This window comes from Taudactylus pleione, unplaced genomic scaffold (genome assembly GCF_031769625.1).
Source record: "Taudactylus pleione unplaced genomic scaffold, aTauple2 ptg000217l, whole genome shotgun sequence".
Classification (NCBI taxonomy): domain Eukaryota; kingdom Metazoa; phylum Chordata; class Amphibia; order Anura; family Myobatrachidae; genus Taudactylus; species Taudactylus pleione.
The window spans coordinates 3,817,062-3,833,870 of record NW_028284619.1 but is presented as its reverse complement, the minus strand read 5'-3'; the positions used below and the strand labels follow the sequence as shown (position 1 = coordinate 3,833,870).

General features: G+C 43.3%; 1 protein-coding gene across 1 annotated transcript in view; it reads right to left on the bottom strand.

Moving 5' to 3' along the window:
- The window catches only part of FGD3 (FYVE, RhoGEF and PH domain containing 3), a 258,633-nt gene that overhangs the window by 40,195 nt on the left and 201,629 nt on the right, over positions 1-16,809 (bottom strand). The window contains exons 13-15 of the mRNA XM_088478691.1: positions 15,835-15,865; positions 12,507-12,608; positions 10,642-10,704 (exon numbers count right to left, since the gene is read on the bottom strand). Of these exons, the coding sequence (XP_088334817.1) occupies positions 10,642-10,704; positions 12,507-12,608; positions 15,835-15,865 (196 nt within the window). The remainder of the gene's footprint in view (positions 1-10,641; positions 10,705-12,506; positions 12,609-15,834; positions 15,866-16,809) is intronic.

Below are 16,809 nucleotides of genomic sequence, written 5' to 3'. Positions count from 1 at the left end.
CATGAAAGAAGCAGGTAAGTGCAAGAGTAAGCCCTATCCCTGAAGAGAGAGACCGTGACTGGCAGGCTGAGGAGGGAACTTCAGACACATAGGGACTTTCTCACTCTCTTGGTCCACTAAAGAATAGTGGTAAGCGATCTAAGGGCCTGATTCAGAGTTAGACGCAAAGGTGATTACACACGCAGATCGAGTGAATGTTTGCCAGCGCATATGCATGAAGACACACTGTGCGAGCGCAGCGATCGCATTGTGACTACGGACGCACAGAGGAATCCATCGCAGAGTGAGTGACAGGTTGTCAGCGATTGGGGGTGGTGACGGAGGGTAGTCTGTAAAACGAAGGCGTGTCTGTCCATTTGATCGCAGTTACATGGGCGTGCAGAAATTAGCCACTGCGATTGCATAAGCAGCTCTGCGTGGCAGAAGAGCTTCCAAGGCTGCAGCGAGCCAGACCTGCCGCAAGAGCAAGATGGCTACTCGATGTGCATTTATGTTACTAATATTTATGCAGGTAAGCGACATCGTACGCACATAAGGCAGCAGTGGACGTCCTTAAGCTTTGCAACCATTAGCATATTTTATCAGCTGCGATTGCATTAGCGTGCGTCTCTAAATCAGGCCTTTACTCTACTTTGGTTATAGAGGGGCCAAACAGCAAGGTGGTACCCAGAATGTGGGCTAGGGTGTTTGTTTCTGTAAGACAGTGTTATTTTGCTGCAAAGCTGCTGATACAGACGTGTCCTTACTAAGCTTTGCTAAAATCGCTCAAAAGACCTCTCTGACTTGTGTCACAGTATTGGTTACACTGGTGCCAGAGCCGTAACTAGACTTTTTGGTGCCCTGTGCCAGAAAGAGCATTGGCGCCCCCCTCATTTTTCAAAGGGACATAATGCACCCAAAAAAGGGCCATGGCTTCATGGGGAAGGGCCAGGGAAGAGATAGGAGAGGCCAGGAGATGCTGGGGATGAAATAAGAGGAAGCTACAAGCAAGAATGATAATAAACAGAAATTTGACAGGCCCAAACAGTGCCCCCTGACCTGTGGTGCCCTGTGCGATGGCACCAGCCGCACTACCCTAGCTACGGCCCTGACTGGTGCTCCATGTTATAGGCGTTCGTAGTGTGCGTAATTCTCTCAAAACATGTCTGTTCGTCTTCAGGAAATATGCAAGAAAATAGCACTTTCAATTGAGAAACAATTTGCACAAAATTAGCCAAAAAGTAGCATAATATTAGGGGAACAGTAGCATAATATTAGGGGAAAAGTAGCATAATATTAGGGGAACAGTAGCATAATATTAGGGGAAAAGTAGCATAATATTAGTGAGAAAGTAACAAAGAGCGTTCAGACTAATCAACATTGTCCATAAGACTTACAATGCGTCTAAAGTAAACATGAGCTCGCCTTAGGACACCTGCGTTACGGTTTGATAGGTGTACCGCCCCAGTCAAACTCCCCACTATGACAATCAACAAAGAACTGTACAGCATGACAACATGATTTTCCACGTTTAACCGCATTCCTGGGGTATATGTACTAAAGTGAGAGTTTTTAAAAATGGAGATGTTGCCCATAGCAACCAATCAGATTTTACTTAACACTTAACTAACACCTTCTAGAATAGCTAGAATCTGATTGGTTGCTATGGGCAACATCTCCACTTCTAAAAACTCTCACTTTAGTAAATATACCCCTTAGTCTTCTGCATAGTCAGCAATGTTGATTAGCCTTCACACTCTATGCTACTTTTTTAGTAATATGATGCTACTTTTTCCCGAATATTATGCAAATTTTTGAGCAAATTTCAAAAGTGCTATGGTAATATAGTACAGTAGAGATGGCAGTGTGAAAATAAATTTGAGAGATCTGGCACCACTCTAATGAATATGTATCTTGCTGAGTGAAAAGCTGAGTAAAGACACATCTGTAATTAAAGCTCAATGTTGATATTGCCGGTATGTACTTAGAAAAGCTCTCCTGGTAAGAGCTGTCCTTTGCAATAGAGCAAATTCCATGCCGCGGGGGGTGCTGGGAAGGATCATATTGTATCCCTCTCAGGGGGAGTTGCTTAGAGAAGCCCAATAGGCTTTTATTGGGTCCAAGCCCTGGAACTTATCACATTCTGGAGCCTGGTGCATATGGAAATGCCGCCAAGACTCAGAAAACGGTGTTTTTCCAAGTTTTGACCGCATTTCACCCCTTAGTCCATCCCACCCTAAATGAGGGCTGATAATAATCACACCTGTAACCAGGATACAGCACAAGAGCAGAGATATCACAGATCTTCTTACACACAGAATAATAATAGATACAAAAAGAAGATTTTATCTCCCAAAACTACTACGGAGAAAAAGAGCTGTCGTAATGAACACATAACACGACACGTCCTTCGCTTGTTATACTTTTACAGCCTTCTCCATTCTGATGGCGCCGCCAGCAGTGTACCTGGCTCCTGGCCTACCACCAGTCACTTTAATGTGTAATGAGTCATGGGTAACAATACGGGAGGGATGAAATGTAATCCGCCTGAATAAGATTGATGCCCATGTGAGCAAATTGAAAGGGAAATATACAGTCACAATAGCGACGTTTATACTGACTGGGGAGCATTGTAAATGTCACCGTGGACCTTTTATAGGCTGACCATGGAGCTCCCAATAATCACAGGCTGCAGGGATAATGAGAAAGGGATACAAAAAAATAAAACCATCACCGTATAAATGAGTCATCTTTTTGTTTTTATTACATTTCGGCATCTAAATAACAATTATATTAAAAAAAAGACTAATGCATTTAATAAATAAATGAATACGTTTATTTAATTATAACAAAAGTTTAATCATGGGTGCAGGGTATGCAGGGCTCACACCGCTAACCTTGCACCCATAGACTATACTTCTCTTTGGAATCGGTGTGATTTACCGCCGGACCCCTGGCCGGCGGTTCAAATCCCGACGATGAAAATCCCGATCGTCCCCAGGTAAATATTCACTAACCTACTCTACCCCATAACCCTAACCCTCCCTTAGGGGTGCCTAACCCTAACCTCCCCCCCCAGTGCGTAACCCTAATCCCCCCTCTAAGTGCCTAAACATAACACCCCCTTCCCCGCCGCCTATGCCTAAATCCCCCAGGTGGGGGGGTGCCTAACCCTAAGTCCCCCTGGGAGCCCTAAACCTAATACTCCCCCCCACTGCGTGGCTGTCTGCACCAGGCATCACTTCAATCAAGATGCCGGGCGCCGGTCTCCCAGCGTCAGTAAAACGACAGGCGTCTAGATTTAGATGCCTGTCATTTAACCCTCGCCGGGATTAAGCAGTCGGGTAGCCGGCTGTCGGGATTAGGTCTGCCGGCTTCCCGACTGCATACGTCTCTTTCTATCCCGCTAAAGAAATGACTGGGACAATGGCACCAGCTATATTTTCCCCCAGATATGCACATGTACAACAGAGTCTCTCCAGCCTGAGAGGGGGCCCACATGGAGATCTTACAAAAAACACCTGTGGCTCTGTCACTAGCTGGCATTAGGCGTTTGCAGAGCAGCTGCATCCAAAGCAAAAATATGCCAACGCCTGCAGGAGGCGTCTGAAGGAGAAAGACGCCTATTGCCAGCGGCATTGGCCATCTGAGTAAAGCCTAAACTTAAATCTGCATTTAAAGACGCAGGCACTGACTTCAGTACTCCCAGAAAATGAGTCTGACACGCCCGTGTTCTGAAAACGCAGCCAGGTCCTGCCACTCCCCAAACGGCCACAGCATGTCAGGAGGCATCGCGATTGCGTACAACTCTGAAATCAGGCCCATTGTAAGGTGGGAGTTATTGTACAGCATCTGCTATGGTTCCTAAATCTGGGTACACACCTAAAGATGTTCTGTCCAACCATCCAACTAGTTGATTGATTAGAATGAAAATCTAGTAACGTATGGGAGTAACTGATGATCAGCAATTTGCTCCTAAATGCCAGAAAACAGATGAAAATGGTTGTCAGACAAGTTTGTTAAATGTTTGATCTAAACAATTTGTTCAAACAACAGTTTTTGTCCATTTTCCGGCGTTTAGGAGCAAATTGCTGATTGTCATTTGCTTTCATACCTTACCAGATTTTCATTCCAACCAATCAACTAGTTGGTTGGTTGGACAGAAAATCTTTAGGTGTATACCCAGCCTAAAGGCCCCCCATACATCAGCAATTGTTTGCAGCAATCGTGCAATTTGCAATCGATTGTGTATGAAAATCTTTCCCTTTTTCAATCGATTGTGGCAATTCTGCAATATGCAATCTATTGAAAACGGGAAAGATTTTTATACACAATCGATTGCAAATTGCACTATTGCTGCAATCAATTGCTGATGTATGGGGGCCGTAACTTAGACCAAACTTTTGTTAGTTCACTTTAAATGCAGAATAAATAAAAATAAAAATGATGTATGTATATATATATATATATATATATATATATATATATATGTAAGCTCTCACGAGCAGGGACCTCTTCCTTCATGTGCTTCTCTTTACATTTTCTTCTACTCTCTACTCCCCATTAGGGCACCTAACACGGGACCGCCAATTCCGGGCAGCTTATTGTGAGTGCTTTAATCACTATTTCAGCAATGTATATAAGTTGTGTCCTTGTCCTGTACTGTAATGTACTGTATGTTACTTGTTTCTTGTTCACCTATTAGTTCTATGTTCTATGTACTATGTAAGGCGCTGCGGAACACTTGTGGCGCCATATAAATAAAGGATAATAATAATAATAATAATAATAATAATAATATACATACAGTCAGGTCCATCAATATTGGGACATTGACAGAATTTTCATATTTTGGCCTCTATTCACCACCACAATGGCTTTGAAATCAAACAAACAAGATGTGCTTTAACTGCAGCCTTTCAGATTTAATTTGAGGGTAATTACATCCAAATCAGGTGAACGGTGTAGGAATTACAACAGTTTCTATATGTGCCTCCCACTTTTTAAGGGGCCAAAAGTAATGGGACTATCAACTCAAAATCTATTTCATGGACAGGTGTGGGCTATTCCCTCGTTATTTCATTATCAATTAAGTAGGTAAAAGGTCTGGAGTTGATTCTAGGTGTGACATTTGCATTTGGAATCAGTTGCTGTCGACTCTCAATATGAGATCCAAAGAGCTGTCACTATCAGTGAAGCAAGCCATCATTAGGTTGAAAAATCAAAACAAACCCATCAGAGAGATAGCAAAAACATTAGGTGTGGCCAAATCAACTGTTTGGAACATTCTTAAAAAGAAAGAATGCACCGGAGAGCTCAGCAACACCAGAAGACCCGGGAGACCACGGAAAACAACTGTGGTGGATGATAGAAGAATTATTTCCCTGGTGAAGAAAAACCCCTTCACAACAGTTGGCCAAATCAAGAACACTCTCCAGGAGGTAGATGTATATGTGTCAAAGTCAACAATCAAGAGAAGACTTCACAAGAGTGAATATAGAGGGTTCACCACAAGATGCAAACCATTGGTGAGCCACAAAAACAGAAAGACCAGATTAGAGTTTGACAAACAACATCTAAAAAAGCCATTACAGTGCTGGAACAACATGCTATGGACAGATGAGACAAAGATCAACTTGTACCAGAGTGATGGGAAGAGAAGAGTATGGAGAAGGAAAGGAACTGCTCATGATCCAAAACATACCACCTCATCAGTGAAGCATGCTGGTGGTAGTGTCATGGCGTGAGCATGTATGGCTGCCAATGGAACTGGTTCCCTTGCATTTATTGATGATGTGACTGCTGACAAAAGCAGCAGAATGAATTTTGAAGTGTTTCGGGCAATATTATATGCTCATATTCAGTCAAATGCTTCAGAAATCATTGGACGGCGCTTCACAGTGCAGATGGACAATGAACCGAAGCATACTGCAAAAGCAACCAAAGTGGTTTTTAAGGCTAAAAAGTGGAATGTTATGCAATGGCCAAGTCAATCCCCTGACCTGAATCCGATTGAGCATGCATTTCACTTGATGAAGACAAAACTGCCCCAAGAACAAGCAAGAACTGAAGACATTTGCAGTAGAGGCCTGGCAGAGCATCACCAGGGATGAAACCCAGCGTCTGGTGATGTCTATGCATTCCAGACTTCAGGCTGTAATTGCCTGCAAAGGATTTGCAACAAAGTATTAAAAAGTGAAAGTTAGATTTAGGATTGTTTAGTTTGTCCCATTACTTTTGGCCCCTTAAAAAGTGGGAGGCACATATAGAAACCGTTGTAATTCCCACACCATTCACCTGATTTATATGTAATTACCCTCAAATTAAATCTGAAAGTCTGCAGTTAAAGCACATCTTGTTTGTTTCATTTCAAAGCCATTGTGGTGGTGAATATATATATATATATATATATATAGTGTGGATCATGTAAATTCAAATGATGCTGCAACCAAGATTTAGAGCCCCACGTGATAGGTAGAGAACTGCTAGCAATCACGGTGTGTGGGGAGGGAGTGGGGCCAATCATCACGATTCTATGATAGTGATGTCATTTGGCACCACCCCACTTCATAGACACACAATTTGCAGCATTTTGCTGTAAGGGGCATGGCCTAATGGTGCAAATAGTCCGGCCACCTGCATCTCGGAGAGAAGATTATCAAAGTAGGAAAGTATGTCTAGAATAACGGTGACCAGCATAACAATAAGCACCGTAACCTGCTACATACACAGTGTGACTGCACTATATTCACTTTGTGACATCACCATCTAATCACAGCCTAACCTGCTACATACACAGTGTGACTGCACTATATTCACTTTGTGACATCACCATCTAATCACAGCCTAACCTGCTACATACACAGTGTGACTGCACTATATTCACTTTGTGACATCACCATCTAATCACAGCCTAACCTGCTGCGTACACGTTGTTCTGTCTCACTCTGTGATATCACCAATCACAGCCTAACCTGCTACTCTCAAGTTGCTTGATTCGAATGCAGCCACGTTTGTCTATTGGCGGTCGCCCATCCGTGACTATATGCAAATGCTGCTACAAAGCCCTTCCCTGGTATACATTCGCGCATGTGACTGTGCCAGGACCGAAATGCCCACTAGACGCACCATCGAAACTTGCCCCAGCCCTATGGCAAGTGTAATTTTTCTGTCCGTGTATGGCCTCCTGTGCGAGTAGTTGAGTGTCTGTCTACGCACTTCCACCGATACGCCAGCGACACTCCCATAACATGCCCATAAGACGGACCATCGCCCTGTCACCACCCAGAAGTGCCCATTACGTTTTCAAGATATTTCTGATACGGTGCATCTCGATGGGAACAGAGCCTTTGTACATACACTCTGTGTAACGCATGTGCCAGTGGCATCACAAGGGTGGTGTGGGTCGCACCCGGGTGTCACCAAGGTGCAGGCTCCCCCTCAGTGACAGGTGCCAGGTGCTGCACTGTAGCATTAAGTGCAGCTCACGGCTCCTGCCACAGTGAGGGGGCCGGAACTGCTGCCTGCACCTCCGGCTCTCCCCACCACCCCATTGATAATCACGAGCCGGGGTTCAGGCCGCAAGGCCACGCCCCTTCCACAAGGTCACGCCCCTTCCCGAGGCTACATCCCCTCACCAATGCCATGCCCCCTTTTCAGCGACAGCACCACCGCCGCAAGCATGGCATCCCTCCCTGCATCGGGTGTCACCGCGGGGAGGGACGCTACTGACATGCACTATACAGGTTTTTAGAGATTTTCGCATATGCGCAGTAGGAAAAAAAGCGCTCAACCACCGGAACATTGGCATCACAAGCAACCCAGAATCAGGCCCACGGCGTCATCAGTTATATTTAACTTTACAGATTAAAATGAGCACTTTGCTAATAAATTCTAGGTGTCTGTAGACATTGCATAGCACTATAGTAATGATATATAAAACAGATATAGATCACCACCTACTCTAATTTACAGTACTTGTGTTTCCAATAGGACCACTTTCAATAAAATGCCACCAAATGAAGCAATATTAATTACTAAAGAATATTCAACAGACAAGTCTGATTGCAGGTGATTACATGAGGCTGGAGGTTACAATAAACAGTCATTTTAGCTGTAGAGAATGGCACTGTGATTGAAACTGTACAGGTCATATCCCAGGTGTATTAAAGCCTCTGCAGCCTGCAATCACAAATTATTATATAACAAGTTGAAAATGTAGTCTAGATATTGAGGCTATTTATGAATTAGAAATTACATTGACTGTCTACTACTGCCACCTAGTGGTAAATTTGATTAGAAGCAAATTTGTCTCATCAAATAACCATTGTACCAAATCCCCTAATCTCTGCTAGAGCCACAACACACAGCTTTGAATTATTTTTAATTGTGTTCAGCTCTCAGCCTGTATTAAGCAATTTCACAGAAATCCTCTCCGACAAAGAAGCCAAAATAGGGCACCCAATGAAACCTGAAATTATTATTATAGCCTTAGCAAAGGTGTGAAAGGTTATTATTAAAGTTTGCTAGATAAGGAGAAGTTATTGTTTAAAATATAGAATGTCAGCTGAAACCATATAGGTTATATTAGTATTTTAGTTTATTTTTATAGCGCCAGTTATGCAGTGATATACAGAGAATATATGTCAGTCACACCAGTCCCTGCCTCATTGGAGATTACAGTCTAAAGGGCCTATGTACTAAGCCTTGGAGAGAGATAAAGTGGATGGAGATAAAGTACCAACCAATCAGTCCTAATGGTCACTTTACAAGTGGTGTTTGAAAAATGACAGGAGCTGATTGATTGGTACTTTATCTCAGGCCACTTTATCTCTCTCTCTCTAAGGCCTAAAGGGACATTTTAGTCAGCAGCCATTACCTCATTCGTTTGTTTTGGGGGTCAATTTAATAAGCTGCGAGTCAGCTCGAGGCATGAGTGTGGTCAAATTCCCCACTTACGGTAGCCCGTACTTGGCGATTCTTGCTCACACCCATCTAAAGGCTACCTGCAAATATCTGCAAGTCCACAAGGAGAGGGGGGTGAGATGAGGTGCCGTTGCCAGTGTTTCTGCGTCATTGTAACAGCACTTTGCTCCGCTTGCCCATAGTTGAATTAATTCCTTGGAGTGTGGAATGAAACTGAACTACCCAGGGTACGCTGTTCAATTACCGGAATGCCGGCTGACGGAAAGTCGACTCTGGAAGCTCGACCTGGTACTAAAGATAGGCGTCTAACCCGACGGCCGGTATTCCCGAACGAAGGTAAGCAGGCAATCGTAGCACGTAGCCGCACGGGGGGGGGGTTAGGTTTAGGCACCCCCGGGGGAACCTAGTGTTAGGCACCCCCGGGGGAACCTAGTGTAAGGCACCCCCCCGGGAGGGTTAGGCTAGGGGGAGGGGGGGTTAGGATTAGGCACCACTGGGGGGGAGGGGAGGGTTAGGCACCCCCTAACCCTACCCTTAGGTTTAGGGTTCGGGGTGGAGGGGATTAGGTTTTGGCACCCCCGGGGGGTCTTAGGGTTAGGCACTACCCCGGGAGTTTTTGAGTTAGGCACCACTAAGGGAGGGTTAAGGTACTTACCGTCCCCAGTCGGGATTTCATGCTTCGGCGTTCCGGCATCGGTATTTCATCCGCCGGGCATAGATCCGGTGGCATTACATACCGATTCCCTACTCAGGGGTCCCCCCACAAACAGTGGGAGAACATACTAACTCCACATCGATTAGGCCTAACTCAGTTATCAAACACATGACCTCAGTGCTGTCATTATATACGTAGTTGATTCAACTTACCTCACACTGCTTTTTAGGGCTTAATTAAGATAAATGACCAAACGACTGAAGAGTCTGAAGTATGTAAATAATATAAAGTTTATTCTGAAGAATATATGAAAAACTATAAATTAGTTTATTGTAACATTATGTCAATGTCTCAGTTCTCACAAGTCTTAAAAACTGTGACACACAGGGGGGAATCCAGTTGCAGGCAGGTTTTTCCCGCTGCCGCTGGGTTTTGCTATTCAATTAGGTGTGTGAAAATGGGACGTGGTGATTTCTATAGTAATCAGTGCATCTTTTTTCTCTCCAGAGCAAGTCTGATTAAAGTCGTTAACTTTAAGAAATCAGCGGGTCTTGCTCTGGGACCCTGGCGGCACCCCTGCCGAGGACTAATTGAGCAATTGGAAGTTTCCAATTAGGTTAATTAATCCTTAATTACTCACCTTCTGGAGCACTGCCTTCTACCTCCAGCATCGGGAGCCGGCTCTGCTGCAGCAGGGTGAGTATGTCAGCGTGTGTGAGTGTTTGTGTTTATAAGTGTATATGAATGTGTGTGAGTGACTCCCGATGTGAGGACCGCCCCCCCCCCCCCCAAACAGGTGGGTTATTATTCTTTGACATTTTTCTTTTTATGCGTCACAAGGTTTTCAGCTCTGAAAACCCTGCTATCACTTTTTTCTAATTGGATATGGCGGGTATCAGGAGTGCGCATACCCGCAGTAATACAAAATTGGGCGCAAGGATTTTTACCTGGCTAAACCTCGCCCCCACAATGTTACATTTATTTATGTATATATAAAACAGTGAACACATTATGTTGCATATTTTGAAGTTTGGGATATCAGTTATACCAGTACAGAGTAAAGAGTAAATTTAAACACTTACTCCCCCAGGTGAATTGCATCCATCTGACCCTGGTGCTGATTCGTACGCTCCAGGAGTTGATATCTGGACCAGAAAGGATTATTATTAGTTTCAAATTTTAATTGTTCCCGCAAAGTATTTTCCATAAAGTATTTTCCAGAGGTCACCATCATTTACTGTATGACTGACTATTTAAAATGGATTAATCACACACTTTACACAGGAGGCAGCCATTTTGGGGGTTGTAACAATGTTCAGCCTATCAATTCTCTAAAAAGTAATGGTATCAATGGAGGAATCATTATGCATTTGTCAAAGGGCAGTTGGAACTGACTAATGTTTTGTAGATCTAGAGAGATAAATAGATTACTAAAATAATTTAATACTATTATGAGATATTTACAATATATTTAATGATATTATAGCCATATCAGTTACCAATTTGAGCACAGAAGTGGATGTTCATTTTGCACTAGCCTATTGGCTTGGACGCTAAGTTAAATCAACAGAGCTCAATACTTTGTCTGAACGTCTTAATTGTACAGTATAATGACCCCATAACTATGGCGATGGGAGTCAATGCTGGACATGTTTGTTTGCAATATCTAATCAGACCTGGTGTAAAGGCCTTGGATTTTATTTGTGTAGGACAATCATTTTGGAGCTCACATACAATGCAACCAAAATCGTTCTTATACCCCTTTCAGACAGAAAACCAAATTACCGGCTCAAACATTTCTACCCGGTAAATTGCTGATCAGCACGGATCCTTTTTCTGTCTGAAAGGGTCAACCCGGGTTGAAATTTCCAGGACTTGGAACCAGGAATTTACCAGCATCGGAGACACAGGAATTTCGACCCGGGTTGAACTTTTCAGACAGAAGTACCTGTGTTAATCAGCAAATTAACGGGTATAAATGTTTGACCCAGTAATATGCTCTTCTGTGTGAACGGGAGTTCAGGCTGGGACCGGCAAAATGACCTGACACGCAAATGGTCTTTGAGGAAATTCTATCTGAAAGTGATATTAGTGTGGCCAGGTGTATAGGGGAAATATGAGGTTCTAAATGGCACAAATTAATAGGTTGCGGCTTTCCATTTATGTACAACTTATCAGCTGTCTCTCAAACCTGTGGGACTCTGTAGTGTATTTGACCCCAAAAAATATGGAAAAAGTGACCTTATTTAATAAAAGTCCAATAATGATTAATAAGTTATCCCCATATTGTAGATCAGTGATTCTCAAAATTCATCCTCAAAGCACAGGTGACTTTGGCCCTCATTCAGAGCCGTACGCTCTGAGCAGAGCGCACGCTCTGAATGAGGGCCGCCCTCCATAAAAATGGAGCGTCCTCCTGGACGCTCGTATAGCTGTGGGTCACCACCCACAGCCTATACGAGAGTGCAGTTTGATGGCCGCGATGGTCTTGACCATCGCGACCATCGAAACTGCGAGCCGGAGCCTGCGGTTGAGGTTTTCAACCGCAAGCTTCGGAGTGATTTTGGCTCTATCAGAGCCAAAATCACTCCCACTGACATCACTAGTGATGTCAGTGGGCCGGCTTCTGACGGGAGGCGTTCCCGTGGGAACGCCCCCGTCAGGGAGGCACGCCCCCGGCATGCCCACCAAAGGGGGCGTGCTGTCAATCAACATCGACAGCACGCCCCCTTTGATCAGACACAACGAGCGAAGGACTTTCCTTCGCTCGTCGCGTCTGGCGCATGCGCACGACGGAGCTCCCTCCGTCGTGCGCATGCTCAGTGCAGAACATCGACCCACTTGCGAGCGGACAGCCGCTCGCGAGTGGGTCTGAATCAGGGCCTTAATTAGTACCTCAGTCTCTTTGATTCAACCAAGTCTGATGTTTTAGCTGTACGATCCTTACCGGTGAGTCCGGGCAATGCTCCTCTTCCCGGGAGAAGGAATTATTAAACGCTCGGAAGGTTTCACTGTTTTGTTTGTGTTTTTCAATCGTTGCTTGAATAACCTGATGAAATTATAAATCATGCAGTAACTATAGCAAATTGCAGCTTATTATATGTTCATATAGGGAACCATGCAAAACAACTTGGAGTGAAAAAAAATTACACTGATGAATTTGATGTGCGACATCTGTGTGTAGCTGAGTCTGAAGCGCCAAGTCCCATTGTGCTTAATCTGCAACTTTGTGTGTGTGTAAAACCAATACCAGTTTGGCATCTCTAGAGCACTGTGAGTGGTTTTTCGTTGATTTCACAATGCATATAAGACGCAAAATATATTGAAAAGTGCGTTACGCTACTAGCCTCAGGTCGTCTCATTTGCACCCGGTGTCTCGCGGCATATGGATTATAGGCGCTAGATGTGTGGGGAAACATTTGTAATAATGTCAGTTTTTCAAACATAAATTCTAGCTAAGTAATTAACATGGAAATACACTGAAAAACCTGAATTTGTAAATATTCAAAATATTAAGGCAAAATAATGTTGCAGTGATATACGCTGAGAGATAGTACAGCTTTGATGAATTTTGGAAATTGTAATGACGATTTGTTATTCAGTCTGTTAGTAAAAAAAATTGGTTATCTTAAAAATAATCTTGAGGAAAATGTTTGCCTCCACCCTAACCCTGTAAATTGAGTGATCTGGATGAAAGGTTGACAGTAAGAAGGTCGACACCAAGTGGCCGACAGTGACAAAAGTATGACAGGTGCAAAAGGCTGACTGTACAAAAGGTCAACCGGTTCAAATGGTTATCACACATGGTTGACATATTTTATTTTTTTTTCAACATTTTTGAAGTTTGGGTTAGGCCGTTGGGGGAGGGTTAGGCTGCCGGAGGGGACAGTTAGGGGATTAGTGGAAGGGTTAGGGTACAATTACAGTAGGTTTAGGCACTAGGAGGAGAGTTAGCGTTACGCACCACAAGGAGGGTTAGGGCTAGGCACTAAGGGGAGGGGTTAGTATTAGGGTTAAAATAACTTAAAAAAATGCATCAACCATTTTTGTGTCCCCCATTTGAACATGTCGACCTTTTGTCTGTCAGCCGTTTGTACAAGTCGACATTTTGTCCCTGTCGATGTGTTGCAAGTGGACCATTTGGTGTCACCTTCTTAGTGTCGATTCTTTATACCACAAGCATAAATTGACTGGACAGCAATGAACAGAATGTTGCGTGATGTTTGCTGTGTAGTCCTTAAAAAGTAGCGACTGTAAATATCGAATCACCATAATTCTACGTAGTCATGTACAGAACCTTTAGCATTTAGTTTTATGGAAGTATTTAATTTATGTTCCTAAATCGTCATTTTTACTTTGTCTCCAACAAGAATTGTGAAGTCAGAAACTGAAAAAACTGCAAATGTTTCGGTCACATTCTCCACTTTATTTTTTTTAAACACAGACAGAACGTCACAACTGGTTGTGTTCTCCAGAAAAAGCAGAACTGTTATCGCATCAATAGTTTGTAAAGATATTCAAAGGTATATCGTTTTGAAATATGACTCCCATATAATAGAGATGCCTATTTGTGCTGTTCAGATCCTGTTGGCTGTATAATAATTAGCAATATATAGTCTCTATGGTTTACCAGCCCTCTATGACTGGAAGACTGGGCAATTTAGGGATGGTCAGTGTCCTTATTTGAGGACAGTGAGGGTCACAGAGAGTGGGAGGTTTCCTTATAAAGTGGAGTTCTTGGAAGAAATACAGATAAACAAAATATATTATAATCATACATTGCCAGCAAATATTTTAGTAACTATGACTGCATTTGAGGTGTGCAAATCACTAACTCTGAACCAGTAGTGTGAGATAATTACTATAGTTATATGTAGAAGTGAAATACATATAATAAAATGTGCTGCTATATTTTAAAATTTAGTATTCAGGAGTGGACTGAACAGTTTTCTGCTTGAGGTCCCATATGCAATGATGTCCTGGCAGTACCTGGCACACAACAACATAACATAGACACTGAGAAGCCCGGGGGGAGTCAGCAGTCGTGTAGTGTTGGGGGTGGACCATCCGCATCTTTAGGCCCCACCCCCTTGCAGCAAAATCTTGCGAATTGTGCATATTTTAATAGGGGGCAGAGCCAAATGACGCAATCATAGAATCGCTTCACTAACCCCGCACCCCAATGGTCCGCAGATTCCAGGTAAATTTCTGCCAATTTCAAAAGGAAGTGCGCGAGATGTGAAAGAAGTGCCTACTCTTTCGGGGGTGTGGGGGGCTATCCGAAAAATTGGGAGCCTCCCGCGACTTCTGGGAGTGTAGGCAAGTATGATTCTAATTAGAGATGTGCGGTTTGGTTTTACTCGTATATGTTCGGATCTCAAAACGGCATCATATTGGCTATCCCGCTGTCATGTGTTTTGGATAGCCAATAAGAGAAATCCGAACTAATCTGAACTTGCGATAATTTGTCGATAAGAACTGAATAAACCGAACCCGCACATCCCTAATTCTAATGTAGGTGCGCTTGTAGCCACCCTCTCAATAGCGGTTTCGGGAATATGATCTCAGTCGTCCCTTTGTGTTCCATGGTGCGATGGAATGTAGTAGCGCTGAGACGCCCACTTTTAGGCTGTGTGGTCTGTGCATTTGCGAGGGAGATTGTAAACACTCCAACATTGCCCCAACATCGGTCACACCATCGACATTGCGATAGACTAGGATCTACTTTAGCCACACTCCTCTAATCCAACTACACATGGCCTCTGAAGCTGCGGATTTGTGATTGGGAACGCAGATATGCCTGTGACACTGCTTAACATACTCGTGAAACTGACCCCATCTGCAATCACCTCTCAGTGTCCACCTGAAATGCTCAGGGATCGCAAACCCCTGCTCAAGTGTCAGCGATGCCGTACGCATTTGCGAACAGAATTGGACACTGGGGTTTGCATATGTGCAGTAAGCAGTTACCAAACTTTTTGCGCCTGCGCAGTAGCAAAACATCGCTCAACTGTGCAAACATCGACACTGGGTCCATCTCTGAATCAGAGTCATCGTATTTTGCTACAGGCTGTATTTGCAGAAAGAAACTTTAATATTTAAAAAAAACAATGAAATATATAGTCAGTATTCACTGTCTTTAGCAGCTATTGATTTGTTTTCATCCATTGTTAATAGGCATAATTAATGCTCTTATTAAAACTAAAGAGCTTCCAGACGCCATTGTGTAATGTAACAATATCTATTGTAAAATCTATCATAACCAAACTATTCACCTGGATCCAGTCTCTTTTCTCCTCTTCTGTCCTACAAAGAGAAGCAAACCTGTTATTTAACTTAATGTTCTCAAATAAATAAAAGTATACACAATATACAAACAGCAGCTGATACAATACAGAAGAACAACCATTAACTATTAATTGCAGGGGAATATACAGAAGAAACACTGGAGCTGCAGCAGCAAAGTGATCTCAAAATGCCTCACTAACTACATATCCAGACATGGCACTTAGCTACCTACAGAGCCTCAAAAGACTACACGTGTGTGGCAAATCTGTATTACAGCATACAGCCTGCTACATGTTTATATACTGTAGTAACAATTCCAACATTGATTCAATTACTTGCGATGTGCCACGGTGTATGAATGAGCGTATAATGGTGTAATGGTTAGCGTTACTGCCTCACAGCACTGAGGTCGTTGGTTCGATACCCACTACGGCCCTAACTGTGTGGAGTTTGTATATTCTCCCTGTGCTTGCGTGGGTTTCCTCCGGGTACTCCGGTTTCCTCCCACACTCCAAAAATATACTGGTAGGTTAATTGGCTCCTAACAAAATTACCCCTAGTGCGTATGTGTATGTGAGCATGTGATAGGTAATATAGAGTGCAAGCTCCACTGGGGCAGGGACTGATGTGAATGGCCAAATATTCCCTGTAAAGCGCTGCGGAAAATGTGTGCGCTATAAAAATAACTGGTAATAATAAACAGTGCGCTCTAAATTGTGGCTACATTGCCGCCTTCTGTGTGCACCTCTATGAGTGTGAACAGAAATTGCTGATGTAAATGGGTTCGCCCGATGCGCCTTTCCAGAGCGCGACGAACAGCACTTTGCAACTAATTAAATTGATCCCAATGAGATTGAAAAACAACATCATCTAAATTAGAGGATCTGTAGTCACTCAGAAAAACTATATGGGTTCATACCAAGTGAATGTTTTTAAAAATGGTAATAAAATTACAAATCAAA